Here is a 9507-nt window from a genome sequence, read left to right as displayed (position 1 = left end):
CACACTTATTGAAAATACAAGACAGAAATACCTTATTTACATAAGTATTCAGACCCTTTGCTATGAGACTCAAAATTGAGCTCAGGTGCATCTTGTTTCCATTGATCATCCTTGAGATGTTTCTACAACTTGATTGGAGTCCACCTGTGGTAAATTCAATTGATTGGACATGATTTGTAAAGGCACACAGCTGTCTATATAAGGTCCCACAGTTGACAGTGCATGTCAGAGCAAAAACCAAGCCATGAGGGTGAAGGAATTGTCCGTAGAGCCCTGAGACAGGATTGTGTTGAGGCACAGATCTGGGGAAGGGTCCCAAAACATTTCTGCAACATTGAAGGTCCCCAAGATCACAATGGCCTCCATCATTCTTAAATGGAAGAAGTTTGTAACCACCAAGACTCTTCCTAGAGCTGGCCGGCCGGCTAAACTGAGCATCGGGGGAGAAGGGCCTTGGTCAGGGAAGTGACCAAGAACCCGATGGTAACACTGACAGAGCTCCAGAGTTCCTCTGTGGAGATGGGAGAACCTTCCAGATGGATAACCATCTCTGCAGCACTCCACCAATTAGGCCTTTATGGTAGAGTGGCCAGACGGAAGCCACTCCTCAGTAAAAGACACATGACAGCCCGCTTGGAGTTTGCCAAAAGGATCCTAAAGTACTCTCAGACCATGAGAAAGAAGATTCTCTGGTCTGATGAAACCAAGATTGAACTCTTTGGCCTGAATGCCAAGCGTCACGTCTGTAGAAAACATGGCACCATCCCTATGGTGAAGCATGGTGGTGGCAGCATCAGGCTGTGGGGATGTTTTTCAGAGGCACGGACTGGGAGAATAGCCAGGATCGAGGGAAAAATGAACAGAGCAAAGTACAGAGAGATCCTTGATGAAAACCCGCTTCAGAGCGCTCAGGATCTCAGACTGGGGCGAAGGTTCAACTTCCAACAAGACAACAACCCTAAGCACACAGCCAAGACGCAGGAGTGGCTTCGGGACAAGTCTCTGAATGTCCTTGAGTGGTCCAGCCAGATCCTGGAGTTGAACCTGATCGACCATCTCTGGAGAGACCTGAAAATAGCTGTGCAGCACTGATAGCAACAACAACCACCGCAGAAAAGTTGGCTGTGTTTACAGACAGACAGACGTACAGACAGACAGACAGAGGTTGTTTACTATGACTGGATGAAGGGATACAGTGTTGAAGGCTTCCTTTAGGTCTCCTGGTCTCTTGGGATTTAAACAGTGAATACAGTGAGATAGTCCTAACCATTCAATCAATGTACAGAACAAACAGTCATCATTAACACTATACAGAGTGGAGCCTATGGATATAATATATTATCAAAGAATATAATACAATACAATTTTATGAATAGAAAATAATAACTGTTTTGACATGAAAGCACAGCCAGATGATTTGACTTGACAGTGTGTCTCTATACCTCAGTCTCTGAAGACACCCAGCAATGGTTAGGATTATTAGAGAAGCTTTTCCTGCTGAAAGGCAGTTTCATTTCATCTGGTTGCAGAAATAATTCATTGGATATGTTCATAACCCCGTCCACCTATAAGATGTGGGGGGTTTCTGTCTGACTAAGAAGAGATACTGTCACGATCGTCTGAAGGAGGAGACCAATGCGCAGCGTTGCGAGTGAACATGATGACTTTATTAAATAAAGCAACCACGAAGAAAACAACAAATGACGATACGTGAAGTTCAAATACTGAAACAGACTAACAGCAACACGGAAACAATAACCCACAACACAAAGGAAAAAACACACCGAATATATATGGCTCCCAATCAGAGATAACGAGCCGACAGCTGACACTCGTTACCTCTGATTGGGAGTCATCGACCAATCACCACATGACACAAACAAAATGAAACTCACCCATCCCCAACACCACCAAATGAAATACACCCAACACAAGAAAATGAACAACCCTGGCTCAATATAAACGTCCATAGAGCCAGAGTGTTACAGTACCCCCCCCTAAAGGTGCGAACTCCGGGCGCACCAACATCAGGACTAGGGGAGGGTCTGGGTGGGCGTCTGTCCATGGTGGCGGCTCTGGCCCCGGTCGTGATCCCCACCCCACCACAGTCACAACCTGCTTCGGTAGCCTCCTCCCAATGACCACCCTCCACCTAACCCCACCTCGACTAAGGGGCAACCCCGGACTAAGGGGCAGCATCGGCCTAAGGGGCAGCACCGGGATAAGGGGCAGCACCGGGATAAGGGGCAGCACCGGGACAAGGGGCAGCACCGGACTACGGGGCAGTACCGGACTAAAGGGCAGTACCGGACTACGGGGCAGCACCGGGCTAAGGGGCGGCACCGGACTCAGGGGCAGCACCGGACTAAGGGGCAGCACCGGGCTAAGGGGCAGCACCTGACTAGATGGCGGATCCTGGCTGGCTGGCTCTGGCGGATCCTGGCGGGACGTCTCTGGCGGATCCTGGCGGGACGGCTCTGGCGGATCCAGGCTGGACGGCTCTGGCGGATCCTGGCGGGACGGCTCTGGCGGATCCTGGCTGGACGGCTCTGGCGGATCCTGGCTGGACGGCTCTGGCGGATCCTGGCTGGACGGCTCTGGCGGATCCTGGCTGGACGGCTCTGGCGGATCCTGGCTGGACGGCTCTGGCGGATCCTGGCTGGACGGCTCTGGCGGATCCTGGCTGGCTGACGGGTCTGGCTGCTCATGGCTGGCTGACGGATCTGGCTGCTCATGGCTGGCTGACGGATCTGGCTGCTCATGGCTGACTGACGGATCTGGCTGCTCATGGCTGGTTGACAGATCTGGCTGCTCATGGCTGGCTGACGGGTCTGGCTGCTCATGGCTGGCTGACGGATCTGGCTGCTCATGGCTGGCTGACGGGTCTGGCTGCTCATGGCTGGCTGACGGATCTGGCTGCTCATGGCTGGCTGACGGGTCTGGCTGCTCATGGCTGGCTGACGGGTCTGGCTGCTCATGGCTGGTTGACAGATCTGGCTGCTCATGGCTGGCTGATGGTGCTGGCTGGGAGGCTGGCGGTGGAGGCGGACCCCAGCCTCGGATTGTAGTCATCACCTCCAGCAGGACGGCTCCCATCTGCAGGATCTGCTCTTTCTGGTTCCGAACCTGAGCTTCCAGTCTAGTATGGGCTGCGTCGGCTCCTGCTGATTCCATAGCAGGTGTATGATTCTGTCTGGCGGAAGGCTCTAGCGGCTCCTGTCTGGCGGAAGGCACTAGCGGCTCCGATCTGGCGGACGGCTCTGAAGGCTCATGGCAGACGGGCGGCTTTGCAGGCTCAGTACAGACGGGCGGCTTATGCAGCGCTTGACAGACGGGCAGTTCAGACGCCATAGGGCCGACGGGCAGTTCAGGCGCCGTTGGGCAGACGGCAGACTCTGGCCGACTGGTGACGCACCCCGTAGGATTCGTGCGTGGAGCAGGAACAGGCCGGGCTGGGCTGGCGACGCGCACCTTATCCCTGGTGCGAGTGGCCGGAACAGGCCGAGCCGGGCTGGCGACGCACATCGTGGACCTGGTGCGTGGAGTAGGAACAGACCGGTCCGTACCGGGAACACCCACCACTGGCCTTAACTGGGGATCAAGAACGGACCGGACCAGACTGGGAACACACTTCAGTCTCTCATGCCGTGCCACAACAACTTCCCTCCCTCTACTCGCCAATGGCTCCCGTAATCCGGTAGCCTTCTCTCCAGCTCTCCCTGTGGCAGCCTCCTGCTGCCCAGGCGCCCAAGCCATGTGCCCCCCCCAAAAAAATTTTTGGGGAGTAACCACGGGCTTCCAGCCTCGACTCCGCGCTTCCTCTTTCCGTCGCCTCTCCTCTGTCTCGCTCCATGGACGGCGATCCATGCCGTCCAGGATTTCTTCCCACGTCCAGGACCCTTTTCCGTCCAAAAGCTCTTCCCATGTCCAGACCCTCGGCTCCTGTGTAGGTAGGTCCTGTTGCCGCTTGTTACGCTGCTTGGTCCTTTTGTGGTGGGTTATTCTGTCACGATCGTCTGAAGGAGGAGACCAATGCGCAGCGTTGCGAGTGAACATGATGACTTTATTAAATAAAGCAACCACGAAGAAAACAACAAATGACGATACGTGAAGTTCAAATACTGAAACAGACTAACAGCAACACGGAAACAATAACCCACAACACAAAGGAAAAAACACACCGAATATATATGGCTCCCAATCAGAGATAACGAGCCGACAGCTGACACTCGTTACCTCTGATTGGGAGTCATCGACCAATCACCACATGACACAAACAAAATGAAACTCACCCATCCCCAACACCACCAAATGAAATACACCCAACACAAGAAAATGAACAACCCTGGCTCAATATAAACGTCCATAGAGCCAGAGTGTTACAGATACAAAGAACTCTGATTATAAAATGTCTTCTCTTTTTAGTCCTAGATATGGCTAGGGTTAGGGTTACTGCTGAATGTAGTAACTCTAACCCTGACCCTAGGCCTAACAGTAATAACCACACTGTAATGTAAAGTATTACCTCATTCTCAATGATCAGTCAATACATACAGTATTCATTTAAACTACAGTATATTGTATCAATATCAAACCCCCCCATTACAACCACTTATTAATTATTATAGACACTTATAATCAGTGTTATAACACATAAGTGTATTATAAGGCATTATGAAGCTTATTATAATAATTATAATATGTACTTCATAGGAACTGTTACCCTTTATATATTCTAACAACTCATATTTGTTAGATTTATTCCAAATGAAGGGCCCTAACCTAGAAACTAAAATATTTGTCTCCCTCTCCACGTTGAACGCAGTTCTCTCTCTATCCCTCCCTCCCTCCCTCCCTCCCTCCCTCCCTCCCTCCCTCCCTCCCTCCCTCCCTCCCTCCCTCCCTCCCTCCCTCCCTCCCTCTAACCTCACCTATCTGGCAGAACCAGGAAGTCCCTCCCCCTCCCAAAAACTCACTTATGTGGAAACGAAACTGATCTGAGTCTCTGTGTCGTCTGTCTGTGTGAGAGTGAACAACCATCCAAATGGCTCAGCAGGGAGTTCTGCTGAACCAGGACCAGTTCTGTTGTTCTGTCTGTCTGGATCCAGTGAAGGAGCCGGTCACTACTGCCTGTGGACACAGTTACTGTAGGCGCTGTATTGAGGGCTGCTGGGATCAGGGTGTTCTGAAAGGGGTCTATAGCTGTCCTCAGTGCAGAGAGACCTTCACTCCAAGGCCTAATCTGAGGAAAAATACCATGTTGGCTGAGGTGGTGGAGAAACTGAAGAAGACAGGACTCCAGGCTGCTCCCCCTCCTGCTCTGTGCTATGCTGGACCTGGAGATGTGGCGTGTGATTTCTGCACTGGGACCAGAAAGCAGAAAGCCCTCATGTCCTGTCTGGTGTGTCTGGCCTCTTACTGTGAGATTCACCTCCAACCTCACTATGAATTTCCTGGTTTCAAGAAGCACAAGCTGGTCAAAGCCACCGCACAACTACAGGAGAAGATCTGCTCTCATCATGACAAACTGCTGGAGGTTTACTGTCGTACCGATCAGCAGTGTATCTGTTATCAGTGTGTAATGGATGAACATAAAGGCCATGATACAGTGTCAGCTGCAGCAGAGAGGACTGAAAAACAGGTAAGACCAGAACTACTTGTTGGTGACTGCCTGATAAACAAAGAATTAAAGATACAGTAGGAACTAAGGCTGTTTGAATATGAGATCATTCAAATGAAATCAATCCTCTGCATAATAAATATGAACACAAGTATTTGATAAAACTTGAGTATATTGAGTTTGATCCCAATGTATCACCATTTTCTAAAGTCAAACACTATTATCATTCTGAATGCCCTTTTATCTTTCACAAAGCAAGATAAACAAATATAATATTGGAAAGTGACTTCCTCAAGATTATATACATTCCTCTCTATGGTCCCTATGTCCCATTACTATACTATTGATCTAGTGGACAAATAATGCTTGATAGCTCATTGAAGAGTGATTCTCCACAGAGGCAGCTGGGGATGAGTCAGCAGAAGGTCCAGCAGAGATTCCAGGAGAGAGAGAAGGAGCTGAAGGAGCTCCAACAGGCTGTGAGGTCTCTCAAGGTGAGTATTGTTGACCAGAGGAGACACACCATTTCACTTCTCTACTCCAGTCAGAGAGAGAGAGAGAGGGGCCCCTATCCAATCCCACTGACCCCACTGTTGGGAACAGGCTGTCTGGACCCCTTTCAGAGAATAGACTGCTTAATGTAACCGGTGGGATATGAACCCAGGTCTACTGAGGAGAGAAACCAACATCTTGGGGGTTCGATCCCCGGGACCACCCATACGTAAAAATGTGTGCAAACATGACTGTAAGTCGCTTTGGATAAAAGCGTCTGCTAAATGGCATATTATATATTATTATGTTACACCAAGAGGAGATTCCCTACTGGGCCGACACTGATTTTAAAGTCACAAGTGGGCTACCTCATCACATAACCATGAGTAACCATGAGTGACTCATGTCCGCTATACATTAACACGGAGCTCTCTCTCTCTCACTCTCTCTCAGTTAAATTAAATGGGCTTTATTGACATGGGAAACATGTTACATTACCAAAGCAGGTTAAATAACTAATAAACAAAAGTGAAATCAATGATCAGAAATTAACAGTAAACGTTTCGAAGTAATAGAGACATTTCAAATGTTATAATTCAAGTGCAAACAGAGTGAGCCATTCGCTAGACTAGACTGAGTTCTGGAGGTGAAATGGAAATGAATGAGGGAGAGTTAAGTGAGGTAGAAGGTGTGGTGAAGAGCTCAGAACCAGAGCCTGGCATCAATGGACATGATAAAGAAGAATCTGGGGCAGTAGGAGTTACATTGTAGGAGAAAGTGGATCCATACCTTTTCGCAGATCCATTTGTGGTTTCAGGGTGGGTGGGAAAGGAGTTGCGTGCAGTTGAATCAGTGAAGGTAACATGTAGTGGACTGTGATATTTGTTTGTGTTTCTTCTGACCAGAGGGAGTGGGCACTCCGTGTCACGCAACTTGGGTCAAGATCTGTTTCTTGCTTTGCTCTTAGGAACAGGGCACCATTGAAAGGAGTGATTTCTGGGGTAGCGTTAAGTGTGGAGGTGGAGTAATTAAGGTTGAAGATTCCTGGTGTTTGTGATTCCCGCCGTTTGGTGCAACGCAGACCCGGTGGTGAGCGTGGTGAAATAGAGGAGTCACTGTCAGTCCTTTTGAGTTATGAGTCTTTAACAGAGAAAGTCATGTTATGATATATCAGTTATCTTGATTCAAGCTTTTTTGGCGAATCCACTGTGCTGATTCAGGTGAAACGTTTATGGTCATGTTGCAGCAGTTTGTAGGAGGGAGATTCCAAGATGTGGGAAGTGTGCAGGAGGGCATGGGATAGAGGATTGTGTAGTTTCGGTGGATAAAGTTGTGTGTGTCAACTGTAGGGATGCCCATGTTGCTGGGGATCTGAAGTGTCCGGTGCGAGAGAGGCAGGTTGAGGTGGCTAGAGTCAGAGTAGTGCAGAAGGTGTCGTATGCTGAGACAGTGAAGGAAGTAGAGGAGGATGGGTCAAGGGTGAGAGATCCTGAGAGGATCCCTGTGAGTAGTAGATCTGTGCCAGCACAGAGGGATAGGCCAACGAGTGATATATGCTTTAGTAAAGTTAGCTTCTTAGAGTTCATAGCAATGGTTATCAACTGTACCGCACAAATGGAACGTAAATCAAAGAAAAAATATGTTGTGGTGGCAGCTGCAGAGAAGTATTTGGGCATACAAGATTAGACTTCAGAAGAGTTACAGGGTGTGTTGAGTGGTGGTGTCCCGTCCTCCCAGGCCGTTGGCATGGTGCAGGAGCAGATCGGGTCAAAGTAGTGGAATGGGGTAATGGGTATTTAATGAGTAGGGTTAGTTGGAAGGGTGTTTTTTCTGTATTATTATAATTTCCCCTTTTCCCATTTTGTGTCACAAAGTAAAATAGATTTATATTATAGTCCAGTTGGGGGCGGTAATGCAACATATTGGATGCCAACCACCGTTAAACTCCAAAGAAGAAGAACCGTTATATTATGGCTATGTACAGTGTTGTAACGATGTCTCTGTCTCTCTCATTCATTAACTTTCATGGTAGTTGGTTGTGTGGGTCTCTGGTTATGAATAGGGTGCTGACAGACAATTGTTGATGGATATTTATAGAGCTCTGATCAGGACGCCAATTGATTACTGGTGTACAGTTTATGGAACAGAGGTAAAGACTTGGCTTCAGAAGCTGGACAGAATCCAGTATATAGCTTTAAGGATATGTATTGGTGCATTTAAATCAACATCTGTATGTGCCTTACTGGTGGAGGCAGGAGAGATGCCTTTGGATATACAGCGTAAAAAATGGTCATTATCTTACTGGGTTGAAAGGCTGTGAGGTTGAGCATCCCACTGCTACTGTTCTAGATGACTGTTGGGAATATACTAGTAGACAAGGCAGTGGTTTTGGTTGGACAGTTGGAAAGCTTGCTGATGAGAGTGGTTTGAGGGAGTTGGAGGTTGGCCCTTCTGTGGTGATAGGGGATGTTCCTCCATGGTTACTCCCAGACCCTGTTGTTGATCTAACCTTGGTAGAGAAACGGAAAGATTGGTCAGAAGTCAGTGATATAGAGAAACTGGTTGACAATTACATTGGTAGAAGTTTTTATGCTTTTCTACCACTTTTCACAGATGGATCCAAGGAGCCAGATAGTGGGCTCACAGGAGCAGGCGTTTACGTTCCTGAATTTGATGTGCAGATATGTAGAAGACTAACAGATGAACTGTCAGTATACTCAGTTGAACTGTTGGTGATAATAGTTGCCCTCCAGTGGGTGGAGGACGTACAACCTGTTAGAATTATAGTATGGTCAGATTCTCTGTCTGTATTGAATAGTTTATCATCTGGTAAATCTAATAGGAGTGACCTGCTATTGGAGGTATTAATGTTATTATGGAGAATTGAGAGAATGGGTGTAGTATTGAGATTCTGCTGGGTCCCAGCACATTCGGGTGTGGAAGGGAATGAAATTGTAGACCAGTTAGCTAAAAGAGCTTTGAAACTAGATATAATTGATATTAATGTTCCACTGGGTAGAGGTGAGGCCAAATGTAAGATCAGAGCCATTTTGATAGATGTGTGGCAGAAGAGATGGTACTCTGAGCACAAGGGCCGGCATTTATATGAATAGTTTACAGTTTTACAGAAAGGTTGATGGACCAAGATTCAAAAGTCAGATTAGGAAGGAAGAGGTGGTGTTTACTTGATTGCGCTTAGAAAATTGTACATTGAACTCGTCATTACATCTGGTTGGCAAGCATGTGAATGGTTTGTGTCTGGAAGGTACGGTCGATGAAACGCTGGAGCATGTGTTGTTATATTGTTGTAAGTATGTTGAAGAGAGGGAAAGATTGAAGTGTAGGGTCATTGAGGTTGGACGGGGTTGGGGGGGATTGGAAGGGATTTTGGGGAT

The 9507-nt window shown here is 48.0% G+C and overlaps 1 protein-coding gene across 1 annotated transcript; it reads left to right on the top strand.

The window, feature by feature from the left end:
- Positions 1–5229: 5229 nt before the first annotated feature.
- On the top strand, positions 5230–6114 carry LOC311115083 (tripartite motif-containing protein 29-like; the record flags this gene model as incomplete). The annotated part of the gene is made up of 2 exons (XM_084190293.1): positions 5230–5641; positions 6019–6114. Coding segments are annotated over exons 1-2 (480 nt in total), but the record flags the coding sequence as incomplete, so codon positions are not given.
- Positions 6115–9507: the final 3393 nt, after the last annotated feature.

This window comes from Coregonus lavaretus, assembly GCF_964263955.1.
Source record: "Coregonus lavaretus genome assembly, contig: HAP1_SCAFFOLD_929, whole genome shotgun sequence".
NCBI lineage: Eukaryota > Metazoa > Chordata > Actinopteri > Salmoniformes > Salmonidae > Coregonus > Coregonus lavaretus.
The sequence above is the reverse complement of the archived record's forward strand: the minus strand, read 5'-3'. Positions and strand labels throughout refer to the sequence as shown.